Consider the following 25760-nt stretch of genomic DNA (forward strand, 5'->3'; position numbering starts at 1 on the left):
ATTTCATTTGCGCATATGAATAACCTCGAGAATCTCATAAAAACTAAGCTGAATTACAAAATGTAACCTCCAGAATTGAACTTGGCAGCACTTCCAACTACTACTACAAAAAAAAAGTTTTAATTTGTCTAATTCAGACATGTTTGATATTTTGGGCATCTCTGGGAGGTGTGTGTTAAATATGATGGATTGGCAATCGCTTGCCAAGCCAGCCATTCCATTGGATAAATACAAATTAAAAGAAAACATGAAATGTTTTGGTAACATCACGGCAGGATAACCGAGAGGTACGCACGCTCGCTCTAAGCTATCTCGTCTGGGTTTGAATACCAATCCAGCTATAAACTGTCATCCCGGTGTTTCACAGGCAGGGTGATTCATCAATGTGTGTGCCGTTTCGTTAACATCACTGCAAGATAGCCAAAAGGAATGCACGCTTCTGAAGGCTGCCAAGCCTGGGTTTGAATCCCGATCCACATATAAACTGTTATCCTGGTGTTTCACATGCAGTCTTATTCATCAATGTTTGCCGTTAAACTGGACGTCACATCTGCCAGAATCCCCCCCCCCCTTCCCCTCCCCACTCCCATATCACTCTCACCCCGATCTCAAGGTCTCCATCTACATATATATCTCTCTCTCCCCCTCTCTCTCTTTCCCTCTCTCCCCCCTCTCTCTTTCCCTCTCTCCCCCCCATACTCCTCCATCCCTCCCCTCTCCCCTTGCTCATCCCCCCTCCTCCTCTGTTCAGGGGACTATTCAGGACTGACGGTTTCATTTTGAATATGCCAAGTTGATAACTGAGATTAATCAATGCTTCCACCTGGTTAAATATAGAACCCGGCAGTTTAAAAGAAAATGTTGCTGTTTGGGTACATTTTATCGCCCTACCCTTCCCTTCTCCTCGCCCAGCATGGGGGGGGGAGGGAGGAAGCAGCACAAGGATGGGGGGGAGGAAGCAACACAAAGGGGGGGTGAAATCGGAGGAGAGGGAAGAAAATGGAGGAGGCAGCGCGAGGGGGATGGAGGAGGCAGCGCGAGGGGGATGGAGGTAGTGGCGCGAGGGGATGAAGGAGGAGGCGCGAGGGGGATTGGAGGAGGAAGTGCGAGGGGATGGAGGAGGCAGCATGAGGGGGATGGAGGAGGCAGCATGAGGGGGATGGAGGAGGCAGCGCTAGGGGGATGGAGGATGCAGCACGAGGGGGATGGAGGAAGCAGCGCAAGGGGGATGGAAGAGGCAGCGCGAGGTGGGATGGAGGAGGCAGCACGAGGGGATGGAGGAGGCAGAGCTAGGGGGATGGAGTAGGCAGAGTGAGGTGGGATGGAGGAAGCAGCGCAAGGGGGGATGGAGGAGGGCAGCGCGAGGAGGGATGGAGGAAGCAGCGCGAGGGGGAATGGAGGAGTCAGCGCGAGGAGGGATGGAGGAGGCAGCGCGAGGGGGGATGGAGGTGGCAGTGCGAGGTGGGGATGGAGGAGGAAGCGCAAGGGGGGATGGAGGAGGCAGCGCGAGGGGGGATGGAGGAGGCAGCGTGAGGGGATGGAGATGGAGGCAGTAGAAAAGGTTAAGTTTAATGTTTTGCTTCAATAAATACACGAAGTTATGAAAATTGCTAATTTGTTAACATTTTCGGATTTCACTCCAGATCAGATTCTCAAATCCGACGTAAAATTTGGATTATATACTTTAATTAGTCCGTGAGAGTAGATCGTGTTTCCAAATTGAGGCATGCTTGAATAGGCCGAACAAAATGGCGAATTATGACCCCTATCGAGTATGAGCGAGGTGTCTGAGGGGGTCCAAGGATGTGCCTGATGAAGGATATAATTAAATAAGGCCGTTAATTATCTTCAAAAGAGGTGTTTTAATTAACCCAAACACCCAATTTTCACTCTTGCACTTCCTTGGAGTTTTTTTTAGTTTGCATGCAAAGTTATAGGCTGCTTGGTTTCATGGTTTTGGAGTTATGGGGGAGACACACTGACACACATTAACATTTATTAGCATAGATGTAAATTGATGTGATCATAGTTTTTTTTCCGAATTTAACCTGTATGTGCAAGGGCATTCACAACCCAAGCTTGCTTTTTGGAATTCAGCCTCCTTCAGCTATTTAAATGTCTTCTTTTTACCTGTTGCTTTTCTTGAAGGAAATAAATGTTGTTTTGATTTGATCATCAAATGCCTTCTTAAAGTCAACATATACAACATCCAATGCATTTCTCTCACACACCCAATCAGAAACTTCTTCATAGAACTCCAATAAATTTGTTCAACATGTTCTCACTTTGGTAAATCCGTGCTGACTACCTTTAATTATTTAGATATATCTGAAGGGTTCCCCATCCGATCCCCCATTAACATCTCCAACATCTTCCCCACAACAGAGATCTGAACATCAGTATTTTTTCCACTTTGATTAATGTATGAGAAATAAGATTGTACCATTAACTAGAAAATAGCATTCCAGAAAATTTTGTTGTAATTCAAATGGAGGCTGTAAAGTCATGCATTTGTGTGCATTGGTGAGAGAATGGGAGTGGGGAGTGGATGGGGTGGATTGGATGGGGGTGGTGGGGGGGGGGGGAGAGAGAGTGGGAGTAGTCAGGTGTTGATTGGAACTGAAAAGCATATGACATTTCTTAGCCAGTCAGGACTCTATCCACTCCCCCCCCCCCACAAGTCAATATGAGAAAACCTCCATGTACATTTCTAAGAAATTTACTGCACCTACGTTAGTAGTGTTTTTTAATATTAATGTCAGGTTGTTGTTGTTGCTGCTGTTGTTGTTTTTGCTATTGTTGTTACCCTCACTGAAGGAGAGGGTATTGGATTTGGATCCGTTTGGCCGCACAGCACTTTCATGTTTTTCTCTGCATCCGCTTGTCGGATTGAGATGAAATTTTCACCATTGGTGCGACTACTCATGTATAATGTTTTAATGATAAGTATAACGTCATAGGTCATGTGGTGTGGCAGTCATATTGGAAAAACGGGAAAACTATGGACCTCTGTATCTTTGAAACCGCACCAAGGAAAAAATTGAAACTTGGCACATGGCAAGTACTCCTCATGGGGAATGAGTGTGATTTTTATGATGTCGTAGGTGCATTCGTTATGACATCATAATTGCATATGTAGAACGCCACATCCAATCAGTATGAAAATTTTTGAGGGTCATCTTGGGATAAAATGGTCCACAATTTTTTTTTGATGCAGTCATCGGTCACGTGATTCGGCAGCCAAGTTGTTTAAAAACAAGCAAAAAAAAAAAAACACTTCTAAAATCTTCTCTGAAATGGCTGAACCAGTCATCACTGCCAGCATTTATGAAGTGGCAGTTCTAATTATATCTCTTATTAATTACCAAACACACCAGTACACAAACACCACACAAAACTACACAAACACCAGACAACAAAAGTCCTGGTGAGGGTCTGCAATCTCTGATTGCTCTTTTTCTTGTTTTGTATGTAGCTTGCAGCTGCTCGTTGCATAATTTTTGAAAGCGCGGCTGTGCCACTGATGCAGCCCCCGTTATCAGTAAGCTGGTAATAATTTTGTTGATCTTGGAAAGATGACAGGCTGAGTCAACACTGGGTGTTATTATAACGGAATGAAAGGGGCTCGAACTCAGGACCCGAAGATTTTAAGCCAACCACCTCACCAGTTAAGCCAACACCAGGCTTATAAGACGTGAGGTGAAAAATGTGACAATGATCAGGCATAGTCTTCTCAGATCTGATGGGGTGAGGAAGCATTCGCAGAATTACCCACATGGTACATGACATACATGACAACGATGACTCCAAATTGTGAAAATGGTGTTTCAGAGGAAAGGCGTATCATCACAAAATGTGCCATCCATCGGATGGATGTTAAGCTGTCTCTCATGTGTGCTCGCATTAGCTGGTGGTCAGGAATGAACAAAGAGTAGAAGAGATAGCACCAACATCCTGGCAAAATTCCTGCCACCTTCAAAGGCTAGAGGCCAATGAGCTGCTGACCTCAACCTTATGGAACATGGCATAAAGAGAAGAGTTTTCAGTTTAGCTTGAAATACATCAAGCAGTTTTACAACTATCATAGCACAATGCATGAAAAAAAAAAGTTTAACACAAGCCCAACCTGAGCACCGGAAGACCCAAGATTGTGAGCACAAGTCTGGAGGGCAGTGAAGGGATCAGCATCAAAGCTTGAAGCACTGGACTGAGAGAAATAATTGCAGGGCAAGAATGGAGGTGCTGAAGCTCCTTCTTCAATTTCTTCACATCTTTCTTCATGCTGCTCAGGTTTCGCAGGGCTTTGCTCTTCTGCTGTTGATAGAAAGAAAGAAAAAAACCCAAAAACAACACAATAATAAAATGAATAAATATGTTGATAAATAATTATCAGAACATGTAAAAATAAATCATTTAATAAGAGCCAATTTGGACCATTCTATAAACATCAGTTTGGCCTGTTAACCCTTAACAGGTAATCCCACATGAGCAAATGGGCAAATGAAGATCATTCTGACACCCCACCCCACCACTCACCCACCCACCTGGAAAATTATTTTAGAAAGAAGTTCTAATCATTTTATTGCACAACTAGCAAATGCCACCCATCGCTTTGCTGACGGAAATACTGACTTCGCTGACGGGGGAGAAAAAGAAGGGGGAGAGAGAGAGAGGGGGGGGTGAGGAGGGAGGGGAGCGAGAAGGGATGGGGGAAGCGAAGGGAAGGAAGACATGCGGTGGAGCATTAATTATGATTCATATTGTCTCATCAAAATGATTTGGCATAAAACGAGAAGGGCACTTAGAAGAGAGCATACTGTTGTGGGGCCGGGTCTTGGTGGCGAGCACGACCGCTAGATGGAGCAGTAGAGTCGGCTCCACCGAACACCCGGAATTTAGATCATACCTTTCAGATAAATCCGAAAGTACGGGTCCCTTACAGGACCATGAATCGACAATAATTTGACCGCGTGGAGTAAGGATAATTGCCAACTTCAATATACCTAAGTATCCACGCGGCAAAGCTACTGGGGATTTCACACCCTCGGTAGGCCTCAAGCAGAACGAGCCGTTACCGTGCTTGAACCGTGCGTAATCCGAGTGGATGGTTACCAAGGCCCGTCGGTCCAAATGTACAACTACGGCAACGGCCTTTCGAATTCCCGTTCACAGCACGGCAAACCAATGGCTGAAAGGACAAGGACGAGCTGGGACATTCAACAAGAGGGGAATTTATTAACAATAGGGGGAAGGGAACACACAAAGAGCAGAGTTATCACGACTACAAGAAATGCAATGTACAATGAGCAAAGAAAGCACTTACACAGTTGTAACATTGAGACGGGGCCCAAGGACACACACACACACACACACACACACACACACACACACACACACACACACACACACACACACACACACACACACACACACACACACACACACACACACACACACACACACACACACACACACACACAAAGAGATGGACCTCGTCAGCTCGGAGGGAAGACGGGCTGAGGGAAGAGAAGCTATCTTGGATCTGTCCACCTCGTGTGGTTCTCGATGATATTGGGGTAACGGGACTCAAACCTGCAACACGAGGCCGCTCCAAGCACCAGATACGGAGGATAGCGTCGGGCGTTGGCACGCTCCTCTGGCTCGCAAACAGGCGACATGAGATGATCTCCTGAGTTGAGATGGTCGACTGCCCGCAGCAATGCGCCAGACGAGACGCCTCGGATCCGCGCGATGCAGTCGGCCGCAGACCCGGACAGAGAAGCGCACTCGAGCAGACTCGACACGCTCATTCCATCGCTTCTTCTTTGTCGCTTTTCTTTTGGGGCCCGTCTGCTCCCATGGCCTGCTCCCATTGGGTGGACAGCGTGTCCCGGCTCCGCCTTCTTGCCAAGGACCGCCCTGACTCTGGTTTGCTCGTCGCCCATTGGGCGGAAAACGACGCATACCCTTATTTGGCGCACAGCCGAAGCAAAACGCTTTGTGACCATATACGGTGCGAAATCCACAACAAAACGCACATCGCCTGGGGCATGGAATTCCAGGCACGCCCGCATGCCGGCGAGCGCGCGAAGAATGCCAAGAGCAGAGGATTGTTGTTGTTGTAGTAGGTGATGTAAAAATCTTATCTATAAAAGAATCCACAGCGCACGTACACTTAATTCGCATTAGACACAGGGGATGGATTCGAACTAGAAACACATACTTACCGATATAACCGATCTATAGGACCTGGCTGTTGTGTGCAATAAGCTTCCAAATTCGTAAAAATACCTCAGCCCCGTAATGCCTGATCCACGAGAACATATCTGGGGCAATATATTTTTGAAATATCATACCATATATCGTTTTTGAGCCCCATCTCTCAATGGTGAAGAATCACTTTAAAAAATTATCAGATCCGAATCCGGATCTTCAACAAAACTGAATCAATTCTTCCTTGTCACATACCCAACATGTCCACAAAGTTTCATCTGAATCCGTCCACAACTTTTTGAAGCATCGTGCTATATCGTTTTGGCCCGATCTGGTCGTAGTTCATGAACTGGTCATCATTTGCGTTACAGGGTCAAAATATTCAATTTTTCAGTTTTCTCTGTGTTGATAGACATCACCAAGCTACATGCACGTGTGTGAAAAAAAATTAGCAAAAACCACTAATTAACGGCGAATATGGTATTTTTAATTATGAACTTTAATGGATAATGCATTACAAGGAAAACACATTTTCGCGTTTATCTCGAATTCTCCCTTTCTGAGTAAATTGGATGTGGATCAGTTATCCTTTGGCCGTTTTGGACAATTCAAGTGTCAAATTAATCCTGAGAATCTGCTAGATACATAACTATGTAAAGATATTTACTAGATCTCTTTTAGGAGTTTGTACATATTGGTCAGGGTTTGCTGAATAATAACGAGTTGAATAATCAATTTTGCATCATGCAACAGCAAGTCCCAAGTGTTACTCACCTAAAAAAATAACAAAATAGATTAGATTAAAGCTTATTGATTGAAATAAATTGAGTTTATTCCAAATTTGACTCACCACATCCGCCGCCTCCACCACATCCGCCGCCTCCGCCTGTTTACTCCACCCCTGACTTGTATCACTTATTTGCCTGTTACAAAAAAACTATTGCATATTTTTTATTTCTGTTTTTTCCACATTAAACTAGACAAAATTACCTTTCTTCTCACACTAAGATATCCAGATATCAGAGATGCCAACTTTTGGAAATCAGAATTAGGGAGGATTTGCAACCGACACCAAATAATGTGCGCGAAGCGCACATCTCGAGCGCGGAGCGCTCGACCCTTGCGGCGGGGTCCAGGGCCCGCCTTAGGGCCCTGGAAGCTCTGGGGTTCTAGACGCTCTCTCGTGCCCTCTGAGCCCTATTTTGGAGCATTTAACATGTTAAGAATTCCCACTTTTTGAACAAAAAAAGGGGAAAATTGTGCACTTTTTAATGTTACATGTATGTTAATATTAGTAAGTTAGGGGACAATCAAAGATTAACAAAAAGCACAAAAGAAGCAATATTTTTCTTACCTTACTGGCTGGTACAACTGCTGCTTGCTTTTTCCATGGCAGCTTTGCTGAGTGACAGCTGTGTGGCTCTTTTAGCCCTTCTGATTATGTCTTTGCTGTATTCTCTCTGGTAGCAAGGGGTGCTATGAGCTAGTTTTTCAATTAAGAGAGCTTCCAGGGTTTTGACACTCAAATTGGGACGAAATTCAGTATGATTCTTCCGTACAAGACTGAGTGCCCGCTCACATGATGCGTTCGAATGAGGAATGACCAAGATTCCCTTCATCACTTTGCTCAAATTAGGATACTTCTTGGCACCAGTGCAGGGATCTGTGAGCTGTGAAATCCGATGCCACTGCTCATCCAATCTCACTGTCTCAGTAGCAATTGTAGCTATGGAGGCGTCTGCCTGGTAGTGAGCGAATTCACTCTCAAGACTGTCGATGTCACTATCACCGCCACTGAACAGACAGGGGAATTTCTTGATGAAAAACTCCACACAGTCAAACCCCACTTCTTGGTGTAGCTTAACATCCAGCACCTGAGCATGCTTGGCTAATTCATCATCTAGCGGCCAGGTTTTGAAGATGTAATTGCAGGCTTTCACATAATATGAGCGAACTGCACTGAAGAAACCTTGGATGTCTGACTCACTCAGAGTGAAGGTGGATTTCTTGAGACTCCTTTGTTCCCTTATATACAGTTTGGCATCGTTCCCAATCATGAGGTCCTCATCATTCTTCTGATGATTTCTGTCAGAGAAGGGTACATTTACCAGAGCAACCGATGACACCGATGGTTTCAAAAACCGTACGAAGATATCTTTCAGAAGACCATTCAATTCTCCGTGCAGGAGATGAATACAGGGTTCGTCTCTTTGGAGCAGAAGATTCCCCTTCTCAAAAAGCTTGTTAGCATATCGAAGGAAGAAACAATAGAGTTTTGTTTGTGGAGACAAGAACATCCTGTTGACACGTTTTTCTCTAGATTCCTGCACAGTGTTTGAGGAAGATGCGCTTTTAGTTGTAGAACTCGTAGTACACTTAGCCGCAGGGCGATCACACTTGCGTTTACTGCCAGCAGAAGAGGTCAGACTCGTAGTACCAGATCCAATTTTACGTTTGAGGAGAGAGCTTGAGGTAGGTGCAGCCAAGGAAGAAGACCTCTGATTCGAAGGTTTTGCTGAGCTTCTATCAAGTGATTTGGCAAAAGCAGAACTTAACTTGGGTCCTTCTTTGCCTGTAGATGGGACTATCACAGTCTTTCTCGACTCTGAAGGGATCTGCTTTGTAGATGAACGTGATGAAGGGCCGGTGATGCTACCTGCTCTCAGCATTGGTTTTGGTGCTGTCCCTGCTGTCTTCTTCGCAGCAGATACTGCAGTGGTAGTGGTGAATGCTGCTCCACTAGTGCTTGATCCTGCAGTGCCAGTACTGGCAGTAGATACAGTGTCGTCCTTCTTGCTCGTTGTTAGAGTCTTGGCTACAGTTGGTTGCATTTTTCTTCGTACTTCTTCTTTGAAGAAGAGGCGAAGTGGCTCCCACTGTTCAATCAGCCTGTCTAGGCACTGACCAAGGGACAGCCACCTTGTTGCGACATGCTTCAGAATCTTGTGTGTCGGGGCATCACAGAGTTCTTGCAGTGCTTTCACTCCTTTGACGCGTTTACTACTTTTGTCCAAGTAGTAGTAAATATCGATGAGAAAGTCATCTAATTCAATGGGTAAGGCCTGAGCCGCCTTCTTGGCCGTATTGTGCATCATATGGCAAGGGCATCCCATGATGTAGCACTCTGGATTTTGTTTGTGGATATAAGCAGCGACTCCTTTGTGCTTGCCCACCATGACAGAGGCATTATCAGCACAAAAGGAAACACAATTTCCCCACGGAATTTTCCTGTCACTTAACTCATGATCAAGCAGTTTGAAAATGTTTTCTCCAGTGGAATCTTGTTTGCACGCAGGCAAACCTAGCAAACCTTGCTTCACAATCCCAGCACTGTTGTCATAGTACGAAATCAGGACAGGATATAGCTGGGCCTCACCACTGTCATTGCTACCGTCTGTAGCTAGGCTAAATGGAGCTAGTCTAGCAATATCGGCAATAGATGAAGCAGAAACATTTGACAACTCACCAATTATTGCTGAAGTTTTTGTTCTTGCACATCCATACTTTGAAGCAACTTTTGAATCTGGAAACATCTTTTGAAATAGAGGTCCAGCATGATCTGAGACTGATATGGGCAAGTTATGTTCCACAATAAATCCACTAAAGAGAAGTTCCGCTCGGGTAACATCCTCTTCCTCGCTTGTCCCTTGTTTGGTGAAATAATTCAGAAGTGTACCGGTACTCGTGCTCGAAGATCTCTCCTTTGCAATGTCTGTGTGCCGTTTGCTTCCAACGTGCTTCCGAATATCATCGCGACCTCCGTGCTCAACTGAAATATCAACGCTGCATACTGTACAATACGCATGATGAATTCCTCTTTCAGACTTTCGATTACACGGGTATTGGAGACTGTATTCGGTCTTGTACTTCTGAGACCATTTCTTGGTCTTCGTAAGCTTCTTTTCTGCCATTTCGTAATCAACATCGAGGGCTTGAAGCATCGGTAACTTCGAAGTCGATGTTCCACAGCTGCAGCGCGACTCGTAGAACTCTAGCGGCTGTTAAACACCGCACGGTGGTCGCGACCGCCGGGCTGGTACGGGCCCAGCTGCATGCAGTGAGCGTATCGCATGCATATACACTGTGCATACATACCGCATGCACTGTATTGCACACATACCGCATGCACTAAATCTCAGTGCATGATCGCATAAGCGAGATCCAGACCCAATGTTTCGCTGCTCCTCATTTGAATTTGCAATTTTTTACGTACAATTTGGTAGCAGCGAACGTTATGGAGTTACCACATGCTATACGTAGCAGACGATGCTTTTCATTCAATTCTCATACTAGTACATTCTGATTAGTGAACAGTGCAAAAATATCAAAATTTCGGGAGGATAAGGATAGTGATCGTAAGGGCGGGAGTTTGGGTGAATTTTCGGAAGCCTCCCGATGAAATCGGGAGGGTTGGCATTGCTGAGATATATGTGGTTAAAAAGGAAAGTGGATGTTTTGAAAAGCATGTAACAACTCCACCTTTTTAGGGTGACCAGTTCATGAACAACGACCATCTCTCAATGGTGAAGAATCGCTTAAACAATTCTAGTAGCCGGATCCGCATCCGGATCGTCACCAAAATTTAATCAGTTCGGCCTCGTCACATACCAAACCTGTCCACAACTTTTTGAGATATCTTGCACACAAAGAAACAAACAGACAAGAAAGGGGTGAAAACATAACCTCCTTCACCTTCAGTGACGGAGGTAATAACAGTGAAGATGGAAACAAAATAATGTCTGAAACTCATTTTCTAACGGTCATACTATAAATAGTCGCCCGGACATAAATAGCGCACGGAGACAAACTCCCATCCGGACATTTTCGATGACAAAATCCCATCGAGAATTTCCCATCCAGAGATAAACACCGCCCAGACACGTCTGAAGACAAGCACCGCCCAGACACGTCCGGAAACAAACACATAACGTCCGCAGACAAACACTGTCTGGAAGTAAACACCGCCGGACAAGTCCGGAGACAAACACCATCCAGACACAAAGAGAGAGGGAGAGTGAGAGAGACAGAGACAGAGACAGAGACAGATAGAGGGGTGGGGTGGGGGATGGGAGTTTGCAGAGAGAAAACGTTATACTTTATGAAAGACACACATACACACACGCTTGGCCGATATCGGCAATTTTGGGGGAATCGGCAGATTGGAGTCAGTGTGATTACTGACTACAGTACATACTGTATACAATCAATGCAAAAATCTTGAGTAGCTTTCACCCTTGTTTTGGAGGAATTTCAAAAAACAATTTTTTTAAAACAACGTTGCATTATAGACGTTTGAGAGAGATGTGCATAAACATTATTTAACCTTTATAAACAGCTGTGTGTGACAGGTGGATTAAAAAAAAAAAATTGGCTCTAATTTAAAAAACAGGTTGACGAGAATATGAAGTTGGGGGGAGAAAGAGTGAGAGGAAGGAGGAAGAGAGAGGAGGGGGAGGGAGGAGAAGGAGAGAGGAGGGGGAGAGGGGTCGGAGAGAGGAGGGGGAGAGGGGTCGGAGAGAGGGAGAGGGGTCGGAGAGAGGGAGAGGGAGAGGGGTCGGAGAGAGGGAGAGGGAGAGGGGTCGGAGAGAGGGAGAGGGGTCGGAGAGAGGGAGAGGGAGAGGGGTCGGAGAGAGGGAGAGGGAGAGGGGTCGGAGAGAGGGAGAGGGAGAGGGGTCGGAGAGAGGGAGAGGGAGAGGGGTCGGAGAGAGGGAGAGGGAGAGGGGTCGGAGAGAGGGAGAGGGGTCGGGGTCGGAGAGAGGGAGAGGGGTCGGGGTCGGAGAGAGGGAGAGGGGTCGGAGAGAGGGAGAGGGGTCGGAGAGAGGGAGAGGGGTCGGAGAGAGGGAGAGGGGTCGGAGAGAGGGAGAGGGGTCGGAGAGAGGGAGAGGGGTCGGAGAGAGGGAGAGGGGTCGGAGAGAGGGAGAGGGGTCGGAGAGAGGGAGAGGGGTCGGAGAGAGGGAGAGGGGTCGGAGAGAGGGAGAAGGGTCGGAGAGAGGGAGAGGGGTCGGCGAGAGGAACAGGGGTCGGAAAGATGGGGAGTCAAACGTGGGGTCATCACAGGCGAGTGGCCCCTGAACATTTTTCAAGTCAATCGATATACAGTATTCAGTGACAGTGCGAATATTGCAGAGCACTCGCCGAGTGGCTTTAGCACTCCAACGAAAAAGCTGATAAGGAACAGCTCCCTTGGCAAGTGATTAGCAATCACCGTACCATCATATTAAACACACACGTCCCAGAGACGTCCATAATAGCAAATATGTCCGAATTGGACAAATTAACACTTTTTTCGCAGTCAGAATTGCTGTTGAGTTCCATTCTCGAGCTTAAATTTTGCAAATTGGCTTAGTTTAAGAGATGCTCGAGGTTATCGCATGTGCGGAAATGAAATAAAGTCACGAACGCTGGCATCTCCGGGCGTTTAAAAACATTGCAATGTATCAAGCGATTCGTAGGTATGATTAGCAGGGATTGCATAATACGGGTGAGGAAAGTGAAAAATAAAAATAAAAACTTTACCGTGAAGAAATCATTGCGGCCTGTTCCAATCAGGGCATAGCTGAGCAGGCCAAAAAACATGGCGGCTTCAGACCACAGCGAGGTAACCCAGGATACACCTTAAGCCCCATTGAGAGTGAGGTGGCCGAGGATGCGTCTGATAAATGATATAATTAAATAAGGCTGTTAATTATCTTCAAAAAGGGTGTTTTAATTAACCCAAACACCCAATTTTCACTCTTGCACTTCCTTGGAGTTCCCTTAATATGCATGCAAAGTTTCAGGCTGCTTGGTTTCATCGCTTTGGAGCAAGGGATCTTAAAGGTTGTAAAAATATTTTTTAGCAGCGTCTCGCGTAGCGAACGCTGCTCTAAGAACGCTCGGCGCTGTTCTTCTTCTTGTGAAGACAAAACCTTTATATGAGGACACAGCTCTTTAACAACACGATCCGGATCTCCTTAAATACTAAACACCTGTACACATCGTCGCATTGAGGGTGCTTTTTGAGAGCGTCTATCATGAACTTTTAAATATATTCGGACATTTGCTTTAAAGCTTCGAAAAGTTCACGTTACTATTTAAAGATTATTCCATTTAATGTATTGTAAATTCGTAAATACATTATTTGTTTCGAAAATACACTATATTTCGTAAATACGTAAATACACTATGACGGGTCTCGCTATTGGCTTAATCAAGGCATGTGACGAAATATCGGAAGTTGTTGTTGTTGTTTTTGTTTTTTTTAGCCGACAAATCCTTTAGGACGCTGCTCTTGGACACATTTGTCCTTGTTTGAAGTTTACCACCATTGATGCATCGTCTTTCACGCCACCTTATCTAACACATAACATTAGTTCTTCATGCTTGTTGATTGCGTCCTTTGATGTCCTCAAAAACACAAGTTTCTTGCTTGGAATGATTTTCAATATTGTTTGACTGGTAGACAGAGTAAAAACAATACTTACTCCTCTGTGCGCATGGGTGCTCAAAACGAGAATCTGTACAATTTACCAAATGCAGAGCCAAAGTAAGATTAAACTGCAGGTTCGTGTTCAAAATATAACATTCAATTTAAATCACAGGCATTAAACTATATTTTGCCTCTAGTGTTGGCTTCGTGGTTAGGGTGGTGTGCTTGGGATCCTCGGATCTTGAGTTCAAATCCCACTCACCTGTTGAATTAATACCAGGTGGGGTTGACTCTGCCAGTCATCCTTCCAAAGGTTGGTAAAATGAGTGCCAACTTGCTGGTATCCTGCGTCGGAGTGGCGATCCGTCCAGTATTGTGCCCAACAGCCAAGGAGACTGCTTGAAGGGGCTGTCACACCTTGACGTTTTAGCCAGCGTATGGCAAGGTATCAAAATGTATGTAAAACGCTGGCGTACGCTGAACTCTTGATGTTTTTTTTTAAGTTTTGGGCATATAATAACGTGTTGGACATATGCATAACGTATTAGTAACGTACACAGAACGTTTCAATCACATATAGATAACTTATACCAACGAATGCTGAGCGTGTTGTCGGCGTTCACAACCTATGCCCAACAATAGTCTAACTTATGCATAGCGTGGCAGCGTATCGCCGCCGATCACGTGGCGTAGGCTATTCATAGGCTGTGGCTCGACGATTCAAATCATAACCGCACTAGACATTGAAGTGTGAAGCTGCTGTCACACCTTGACGTTTTAGCCAGCGTATGCCAATGTATGAAAAATTTGCTGAACCAAGCTGGCACACGTCGAATACGTTATGGGTAAGTTTTGTATACGTTAAGAGCACGCTGACATACGTTGTAGTACGCTGGCAGACATCGTAGTACGCTGGCATACGTCGAGAAATTTTCAGCATGTTGAAAATATCTCGACGTACTCCACGTATGACGCACGTTCCGCATACGCTGGCGATAAGTTGTAGGCACGTTACGCGATCGTTGACACACGTCAAAACACATTACTTGTACGTTACTCATAAGTCGAAACACGTCGACGTAATGGTTAGAGTCAGTGGTTATGTGTTAATGGTTAGAGTTCCAGACTCGCTGGTTTTTTTTTTCTTCGGCGTAACGGTGATGTTGACACTTCGATTTCTAGTGCGGTTATGATTTAAATCGTTGAGCGGCAGCCTATTAATTATATTATATCAAAACCGCACTAGAAATCGAAGTGTCAACATCACCGTCACGCCAAAGAAAAAAAAAAAAACAGGGAGTCTGGAACACTGATGCTCACCATTACCTTGACGCGTTTCAACTTATGAGTAACTTACAAGTAATGTGTGTCGACATGTGTCAACGATCGCGTAACGTGCCGACAACTTATGGCCAGCGTATGCGGAACGTGTGAGTCATACGCTGGCATACGTCGAAAAATTTCAAGCATGGAAAATTTGTCCAACACCTCGGCGTACTACGACGTATGCCAGCGTACAAAGACATATGCCAGCGTACTACGAAAAAAGCCAGCGTACTACGACGTATGCCAGCGTGCTCTTAACGTATACAAACTTACCCATAACGTATTCGACGTGTGCCGGCGTTTTAGCCAAATTTTGCATACGTCAGGCATACGCTGGCTAAATCGTCAAGGTGTGACAGGGCCTTTAGGCAGCACCAACGCTCCGTACAGAGTACGGTCCCAATGGATGGATGGATTAAACTATGACGTCATGCACATGACCGACGATTCATGCATAATGAAGCCTTTCAGCTATTGGCTCCTCCCCCCATTGCTCAACGGTCGTTTGCATGTGCTCCGCCCACAAAAGCAGAAGCTCAAATGTTCTCCACATTCCAGTGATGAGGATTTTACTCTCAACTTCAGTTTACTGCTCCATCCATCGTCAGAGGGTTTACTTTTTACAATTCGTCACGAATTACATCATCACATGAACACCTTTCTCAACATGTGGAAAACAAAGGCCTCACTTTCCCACGATAACGACAAGAACAAACTCCTTCTATAACCCACACACATTTAGGGGAGGTTTTTGAGCCCCTTCCTCTTCCCAAACCTCTCTCGAACTCCCCTTCATTTATCTCCACAATTTAGCCTCGGCAGAGACGGTGCGTACGTAATAAATAAACGGCCTCCATTTCGGCGCCAAACTTGGTGGCAATTCCTTTCACGTCATTCACCTGAAGTGTGCGCGTTTCGGTCCCGAATTCCTCTCACAAGTAACCCCCCCCTCCTCCGTGCAATAACTTCCTACCAGGTACGAAAAGCGGCACAGTACTCGACGTTCCGAGGAACTGAGAGACTCGCGTGAGCCGTGTAAGCTGCTGTGTAAACGGAGGCTCGTATTGCGCCGCGCACACAAACCCGCGGACAGCAGGAATCCGGGGGAGAAGCCGGAAAACGCGGACAGCCCGTGTAGAAGCGGATTTCCGTCTCCTGAAGTGTCCATGGTTCAACTTGACACGTCAAGTTTCTTCTTTCGTCTTCTTTTTTTAATTTTTTTTAATAATATGACGTTTTTACACGAAATGATGACGCAAACACCACAGGATAACACGCATCGTACAATCGGGGAGAGGGGAGGGTTCGATACGTCCGACAAACAGACTCTCCCGCCTCTGGCACGAGCTACATCACCATGGCCACGACGTGTTGCACACAATCGATGCGCAGCGTAAACTATTTGGAGGAATTCTTTGTTTGATCCATATTATTCGTGTTGTTTTAATGTTTTTTTGGATATTAATTATATTTATTACATACGCCAATATCGCCTTCATCGGAGGCTGCATATAGTTAGTTGGCCAACTTCACTTCCTTCCTCACGTCACCTCATCCACCATACAGTGCCCTTCTGCCGGTGACTGCTGACGTCACGGTCACGTGATCCCAGTGAGGGGGACAACAAGGTTCAGTTTCCAGCATGTTTGCCGCAAGGTTTTCGACACCTCATCGAGGATTGCTTTTTGACCCAGTTTGTGGAAAAGCCCACGAGGGGGAGTGCTGTGTTGGACCTCTATTTGAGGAACGAATGACGATCCTAATAATGGTGGAGGAGGTAGAGGTTGGAGAGCATTTCGAATCAAGTGACCATTACATCATTGATCATGTGTGCAAGGATTCTGTTCAGGGTTCGAGTTCAGGACAGTAGAGTAAGGCGATTCGATTCTGGAAGGCAAACCTTGAGGATATGAGGAGAGAGTTGGGTGATGTCGATTGGGAGAAGCTAACAATAGGACAATCAGCATCAGAGAAATGGGAAACCCTCAAGGAGAAAATGTGTGGAGTGCAGAGTAAGTACATTCCAATGAGGTGTAAAACTGGAGGTATAAAGAGACCATGGTGGTTGAGCAGTGAGATAAGGAGTCTATCAAAGATAAGCTGTCAGCAGAGGGTATTTATGAGGTATAGAATAACAGGACTAGAGTCAGACACATCAGAATAGGGGTAAACATGGGCTGGTTAAGAAAACAACTCTGCAGGCTTCAAGAAAAGATGAACTAGCATCCGTTGAAGACAAAGTCTTCGTTATCCCATAGTAAATGAGGATGAACAAACTTATATTCCCCAAGCGTGTGCAATATGTATGTGAAGTTTCCCCTTGATTTGACCAGCTGTTCTGGAGAAGATGTTTGAAGGTTTTAGGGTAAATTCAATATGGCCGCTAAACCATGTGACCTATCAATTAGAAATTAACAAACTTCTGAAAGGATGTCTTGGGGAAAGTGTATGTGAAATTTTGCCTCAATCTGTCTGACCGTTCTGGAGAAGAAGATTTTTTAAATTTATTAATTTTCAATCCAAGATGGCTGCCAAACCATGTGACCTATGACATCATAAATTTACATTCTGCCTCCAATCCTCCAGTGGAATACGTGTGTGAAGTTTCGTGTTAATCGGATGAGGTGTGTTTTTCTATCCAAGATGGCCGCCAAACCATGTGACTTGTGATGTCATAATTTTTACTCTGTATGTAGACATGATGGAAGATGATAGGTGCAAATTTTCGCTTCATTAGGTTATGTGATTCCAGAGAAAACATTATTTAATATTTTTCTTGATTCCAACATGGCTACCAAACCATGTGACCTATCAATTAGAAAATATCAAAAGGTACCAGTTCACCACTTGCTTGATATATGTACCAAATTTCGTAAATATATCTTGAGGGGATTTGTAGTTAAGCTCCGGAAACGAAATGTGACGGACGGAACCCATTTCTATATTCCCCGCCAACTTCCTTGGTTGGCGGGGGATAACAAGGAGCTGATACTCCAGGTCCCCTACCTTTTGGGTGTTATGAGGAAGAGATCTATGTCATATGAAAGCTAAATCTTGATCGTTTTTTGAGATATCATGCATACAAGCCGAGTTACCCAGTTAGTTGCCATGGCAACAGAATTCACCCAAGCACAGCTGTGATGTCATCAGGTTGACGTCATGTCATGAGGAATAGATATCTGCAATGTGAAAACTAAATGTTCAATGGTTTTCAAAAATGCATGGACTGATGCTTAATTATCGGTCGGTCAGTCGGTTGGACGGTCGGAGCTCATTTTAATGTCCCTGTCTCCGACATTGCCAGGGGGGCAGGAGACAAAAAGACAAAGCCAAAATTATTAAACATAACAGTAAGACATTCTTTAAGCATTTAAAGGGTAAATTATGTCTGATGTTGGCTGAATGGTTAGGGTGGTGGATTGGGATCCTTGGGTCCTAAGTTCAAGCCCCGTTGGCTGCTGAATTAAAATACACCAGGAGGTTGACTCAGCCTGTCATCCTTCCGAGGTCAGCAAAATGAGCACCAACCCACTGGTAAGGGGGACACTGCATCAGCGGCATAGCCACATCCCAACCAATGATGCAACCAGCAGCCACAGGCTGCACTTGATAGACAGACCCCAAGCAGAATTAAAACATTTATTTTGCAATCTTATTTGTAATACCTGTCATATTACATTTTTTAAGCAATTGAAGTTGAAGATTTAACTTATGAAAAAAAAAATTAAAAAAATATTTCATGAAGTTTGGTGCGATTTAATAAAAGTTTGAGGGAGTAGTTCAGTGACAACACAGGACATGACAGACACTGCACAGATATATGTGTACATATATATGTGTACATATATATATATATATATATATATATATATATATATGTATATATATATATATATATTATACCAGGGTGGATCAGCTCACTGTGCTCGCCTCACCACATGTCGCTACAGTGGGATAGACACCACCACATTATGAAAAACACCTCACCGTCACATTATGAATATCACCTCACCACCGTGATATTAAAAACACCTCACCGTCACAGTATGAAAAACACCTCACCACCGTGTAACCATAATGTTATTAAAAACACCTTATTGCAACGTTATTAAAAATACCTCAACCATGTTATTAAAAACACTTACCATCACATTATGAATATCACCTCACCACCGTGATATTAAAAACACCTCACCACCGTGTAACCATAATGCTATTAAAAACACCTTATTGCAACGTTATTAAAAATACCTCAACCATGTTATTAAAAACACTTACCATCACATTATGAATATCACCTCACCACCGTGATATTAAAAACACCTCACCGTCACAGTATGAAAAACACCTCACCACCGTGTAACCATAATGTTATTAAAAACACCTTATTGCAACGTTATTAAAAATACCTCAACCATGTTATTAAAAACACTTACCATCACATTATGAATATCACCTCACCACCGTGATATTAAAAACACCTCACCACCGTGTAACCATAATGCTATTAAAAACACCTTATTGCAACGTTATTAAAAATACCTCAACCATGTTATTAAAAACACTTACCATCACATTATGAATATTACCTCACCACCGTGATATTAAAAACACCTTACCACCGCATAAACACCACGTTATTAAAAACACCTCACCTCCATGTAATTCAAAACACCTCACCACACATCGCTAGAGAGATAGGCTTGTTTTAACTGAAGATAAGTACAGTATGTGAGTTGCCGTGTTGTTATGATTTACACCATTGGACTATTGGAGTATCTTGTGTCGGAGTGGCAACCCATCCAGGATTGTGCCCAATAGCCAAGGAGACTGCTTAGGCAGCACCAACGCTCTGGACAGAGTATAGTTCCAATGGATGGATGGATAATTTACAGTTTTTACACCAATCAGAATTCAAACATTTATTTTGCAAATTAATTTGTAATATTCATGACATTACATTTTTATAAGCGATTGAAATTAAAGATTTAAGTAAAAAACAATTTTTTTTTTTATTGAACAAAAATACCTTAAGGACATACACACGGGAGTTGTAGCTGCAGCCTGGAAGCTTGGTACGATTTCACAAAAGTTTGAGGAAGTAGTTCAGTGACAACACAGACAAGACAGACACTGCACAGACATGTATATATATATATATATATATATATATATATATATATATATATATATATATATATATATATATATATATATATATATATATATATATATATATCTTTATAAATAAATATATATATATATATATCTTTATAAATAAATATATATATATCTTTATAAATAAATATATATATATATATATATATATATATATATATGTTGTTCTTCTTTCGGGTGCTCCCTTTAGGGGTCGCCACAGCAGATCATCCGTTATGATCCGCATACTGATTTGGTGCAGGTTTTACGCCGGATGCCCTTCCTGACAGAACCCTGGTCGCCTCTTATGACACAGGGATAAGGATTGGGTTTCGCCATGATTCCAGGCTGCCCTACACCCTCTCATAGCGTGGCCCAGCACAGAGCTTCCATCCTCATGCGATCCTCCAACCCAAGCCTCCAAGTAGCCGGATTACAGGCGCACGCCACTACGCCCGGTACATATATTGAAGTACATATATATATATATGTACTTCATGACACGTGAACCCATTGGGTTCCCATTGTGACAGCGGTTGATAAAAAAATCATTTCAAGAGAAAAAAAGATAGCTCCAGCGAACTATACCGCTGAGGGTGTTTGCATTGATCAAATTCTCCCGAAGAGTACTTGACTGAATCGGGAATTGATTTTTAAATAATGTTTTTTGTTGCCCGATTTGAACGAAACTTAATACCGCACATGGCAGGAGAATGGTGAGTAAGGTGGGCCGAAAATTTTTGCGCTATCATGTACCGTTTTGGCTGTATTTCGGGAACATACATACATACACATATACATACATATACATACATACATACATACAATCTGAGAGTTTTAGTAATATATAGATATATACAGAGGTGTTTGTTGTTTCCCCCTCACCAACCCCCTGAGAACTGATACTGGGCTCGCGTCAGACCTATGTACAAAAGATTAAATTCAATCAAAAATAACCCGGGCAACGCCGTAATATTTTGTGCATTCAGCTCATATATGTATATATATATATATATATATATATATATATATATATATATATATATACATATATATATATACATATATATACGTATATATATATATATATTCATATATATATACATATATATATATATATATATATATATATATATATATATATATATATATATATATATATATATATATAGTTTTGGCTCGTGGAAGAGCGATGACACAGAACAAAATCAGAACACAAGATAGCAAAGGGAACAGCAGGAGAAAGGGTAAACACCAACAGCAGGGTGGAGGAAGAAAGTTGATGGAGACGGACAAACTAAGGGATGCAGGTAACGACGAGGGGTAAGGGATAACGCAAAGGGTGGACAATATGAATACATAAGCAAAATTTTGGAAGGGGTGTGGGGTGGTTTAACAGGTGCCGAAAAGATCATGATTTTGGATGAGATGGTGGTGAACAGCTGTCTTGAAGACCTGGAGGGTAGAATGAGATTGAAGGGATTGTGGAAGTTGGTTCCACAGGTAAAAAAAAATATGATTAAATGAGTGGAGGTGAGCAGTAATTCTGGATTTATGTAGTTTCACTCGGAGGGGGTTGCTGGTCGACCGCATGCATCCTGCAGGTACCTGGGGCAGACCAAGCAATGAGAGGGCAGACGGTGCAAGTCCAGATGTGAGGCGGACGAAGACAGAGAGACCACCGACCTGTCGGCGATGGTGAAGTGATCGGCCCACAGACTCAGCTTCATCACGAGAGATTCTAATGATATTGAGGGCCTTTGTTTCTTCGGCGTCAAGCTGAGCAAGATGTGATGCAGGGGAGCCAGCCCAGAGGGTAGAGCAGTACTCCATCGAGCTGCAGATGAAAACCTTGTTGGTGGACAGGAGCTCAGGTGTGCCAAGGAAGGACTTTGCATGATGGAGGATGCCTCGTCGGCATCTGCCTTTGGAGGCCATTATTCTTTATTTTATTTTAATTTTATTTCAATTGAATGATAGACTTGAACACTCGAACACCATTCTCCTTATTGGCACTTTCAAAACACTTACATTTAGCAGTACTGGAACAAAATATTTCGGCATTTTCCATCATCACAAATTTTAACCAATCAAATTTGCCGCTTGCAGACCCACCCACCCATGTCCTTGTTTCTTAAGACTGCCGTGTGTGCATGCACACAGAAGATTATGATAACAGATTGGGGTAGTGGGTCCAGCAGGTCAACCCGGGCAGTGCTGCCAATTTATGACTTGAGTGTCTCAAACTAATAAAGATAGCACTGGCTCTGCCAGGCAGGCAGCAATTCAGAAGCGAGGTTCGGCTATGTAGTTTGAATGTGGGATCAATGGGGGGAGAGGAGGCGAGGTGGTGGGGGTGATGCAGAGAAGAAGGTTGGAAGTGTTGTGTGTGCAGGAGACCAGATGGAAAGGAGAAAGTGGAGTTGGTAGAGATAACAGAGGAGGAAGTGTGCACAGCATTGAAGAGGATAAAGAAGGGAAGAGTGCCAGGCATTAATGAGGTGTGTACAGGGATGATACTTTCAGCAGAAGAAGTCAGAGTCAGTTGGACGAAGAGGCTGTTGAATATATGTCTGAAAGAGGGTTCAATTCTGGAGGATTGGAGGACAGGGTTTTAATTTACAATTTAATTGGAGGATTGGATTGGAGGACACAATTTAATTGTGCTGATATGGAAGGGAAAGGGAGATGTTAAAGATCTGGAGAAGTACAGGGGCATTAAGCTCCTTCGTCATGTCATGAAGGTGCTGGAGAGGATTCTGGATGGGAGGATATGGAAGAGTGTGGAGATGGAGATCAGAGAAGAGCAGCAAGGATTTAGAAAGAGTAGGGGGACGAAGGTTGGGATGTTCGCGCTTCGACAGTTGGTGGAGAAGAGGTTGGAGGTGCAAGGTGAGATGGCATTTGAATTTGTGGACCTGGAGAAGGCTTGTGATCCTGTCCCAAGAGAGATGGTGATGATGACACTGAGATGGAGAGGAGTGCCAGAAGCAGAAGTGAGGTTAGTTGGAGGGATGTACAGGTAATGGGTAAAAAATGGAAACACCTGGGTAAATGAGGGACACCAAGTATATTGAAAGCAACGGCTTCCACACAGGTGTGGCCCAAGTGTTAATTAAGCAAAAGATATCTCAGCATGCTTTGGGTCATGTATAAAAATGCTGCATTGGCCTGGTTACCTCCATTTATGACTATCATGGCTGTAAAAGGAGACCTCAGAGACTATTAAAAAAAAAAGGGTGATTGTTGGGGTGCTTTTGACAGAAGCTTCAGTGACAAAGACAGATCAACTTGCTGATGCTTCACAAGCAATGGTGTCAAAGGTGATGTTGGCATGGAACTCCGAGGAAAAGACCTCATCAGCAAAGGGCAACAGTGGACAGAGGCGCCTACTCGAGAATCGTGATATCCGTGCATTCATTTGAAGTGCAAGGCAAAGCAGGTGAGCAATTGCAGATCAATTGAATGTAAATTTCAATCAGGCATGAGCGACAGCTTCATCAAAAACAGTCCACCTAGAACTCCACCGAGTGGGATACCATAGTCGGGCTGTCGTGCACAAACCACTCAGAACACCTGGCAATGAACGTTTGCGAGTCTAGTGATGCAAAAGCATAGGGAATGGATTAACGAGCAGTAGAAGAATGTGATGTGGTCAGATGAATCATCCTTCACCTTGTTCTCAATAAACGGACAAGTGCATATGTGACGCCAACCGAAACAACTCTACAACCCTGAGTGCTTCGTTCCAATAGTGAAGGGTTGTGGTGGTTCTGCAATGTTGTGGGGTGCATTTTCCTGGCATGGTTTGGGTGCAGTCATTCCTTTAGAAGGCAAGGTCAATGCCAAGTACTACTTAATGGTATTGAGTGATCATCTTCACCCCCATGTTGCAGCATTTCTTTCCTGCTTGGAGGGGCGTCTTCCAGGATGACAATACCCCCTTCCCACACAGATGACCGACACAGACTACATCAACATGACCGACACGGACTACATGACCAACAAAAGCAACATGACCGACACAGACTACATCAGACCGACACAGCACACATTTGGTCGCCCAATGATTTGATGAACATGACACTGATAGTATCCCTATGTCATGGCCTTCTCAGTCACCAATCTGAACGCAATTGAGCATTCATGGGATATTCTGGAATGATGCCTGAGACAGCATTTCCACCTCCAACAATCAGGTGTGAGTTGATTGACTTTCTCGTGGAAGAATGGTGCCGTATCCCTCCTGCAGAATATCAGATGCTGGTGGACTATGCCACGGCACATACAGGCCGTACTGGCCACACATGGTGGCTCAACACCATATTAAGTGACTTTACATTGGTGTTTACATTTTTTGGCTGTTACCTTTACAAGGGAATGAAGGGAGGAGTTTTGGTTGGTCCTGGAATGTCTGAGGAGTTCAGCGTGAACATCGGTTTGAAGCAAGGAAGCTCTCTCAGCTGACTCGTGTTTATCATGGTGATGGAGCTGGTAAGCAGGAAGGTGATATTGACTGGTAGTATGGGGAGTACGCTGTATGCGGATGATCTGGCTGTTGTGGTGGAGAGTGGGTGGGAGTTGCTGGGAGTACTGGAGGAGTGGAAGGAGGTATTTGAGAAACATGGGCTGAAGATGAGTATGGAGAAGACTGAGATGATGTGGGTTGTGCAGCAGGGAAAATTACTTAATGTCAGGTTAAAGGGGGAGGAGTTCAGACAGGGAAATAGGTTTGAGTATCTGGGAGGAACAGTGATGGGGGGTGGTAAGTCCGAGGCGGAGGTGCATTAGAGGATTCAGGTGGGTGTGAATGCATGGAGTAGGGTGGAGGGATTAATGGCAGATCGAAAGATATCAAGGAAATCGAAAGGGAAGGTTGTGACGTCGTGTGTGATGCTGGCCGATCTTTATGACCTGGAGATGGTGGTACTGACAGAGAGACAACAACAGAGGCTGCAAATTTGTGAGAACAACTTGGTCAGGAGGATTGCAGGAGTGAAGAGAGTGTATAGAAGGAGGATGGATGAACTGAGAGAGGAGATTGGTGTGTAGATGAGCTTGATGAGGAGATTGGTGACGTGCTTGCTGAGATGAGCTGGACACTTGGTGCGGACGGGGGAAGAGAGAATCGCAAAGAGAGCGGATAGATTGAGGGAGCAAGGTAGGAGGAAAAGAGGTAGACCGCAGTTGAGATGGGAGGATTGTGTGAGGAGGGATATCAGTAAGGTAAGAGTGGTTGGAGAGTGAGGAGAGTTAGCTGAGGACAGACAGAGGTGGAGGAGTATCGTTTCGAGGAGTCAAAACAGGGCAGAAGCTTGGTGCCATCAGACCTCACCACTTATAAAGGGAAGATGATGAGTAGAAGAAGGTGTGCTTTGTGATCTGGTGTGTATCATGGAGATGAGATTAGCTGACTACAAAATGTAGACAATGAATGGTATTTTATTATTTGCACATCTGACAGCTTCCACCCATTGCACAGGTGCATAGATCTGGCTACATTTACTCAGCGCATGGTTTCCTATGAGTCCAAAATGTGTCACTTGGCAGGTACGTGTGGCCCACTGCAGGGAAATGGTGTTTGACTCTTTTGATTCCACCAGATCTCACACGAGCTTCACAATAATACATTTTTTGTTCTGACCCCATCAGTTAT

General features: G+C 44.2%; 1 protein-coding gene across 5 annotated transcripts in view; it reads right to left on the minus strand.

Annotated features, from left to right (window-relative positions):
* Nucleotides 1-25760, minus strand: part of LOC147028600 (triacylglycerol hydrolase DDHD2-like) — a 464798-nt gene that overhangs the window by 62500 nt on the left and 376538 nt on the right. Inside the window, exons 1-2 of one of the 5 annotated variants that reach the window (XM_085879186.1) lie at nt 16031-16293; nt 4127-4314 (exon numbers count right to left, since the gene is read on the minus strand). In XM_085879186.1, coding sequence (XP_085735312.1) covers nt 4127-4314; nt 16031-16115 — 273 coding nt within the window. In that variant the 5' untranslated portion in view covers nt 16116-16293. Of the gene's footprint in view, nt 1-4126; nt 4315-13883; nt 14441-16024; nt 16294-25760 lie in introns of those variants that run through there. The other 4 variants (XM_085879185.1, XM_085879187.1, XM_085879188.1 and 1 more) reach the window with 4 other exon arrangements.

This window comes from Eptatretus burgeri, chromosome 4 (assembly GCF_056783735.1).
Source record: "Eptatretus burgeri isolate ZD-2024b chromosome 4, Ebu_testis_v1, whole genome shotgun sequence".
Lineage (NCBI taxonomy): Eukaryota > Metazoa > Chordata > Myxini > Myxiniformes > Myxinidae > Eptatretus > Eptatretus burgeri.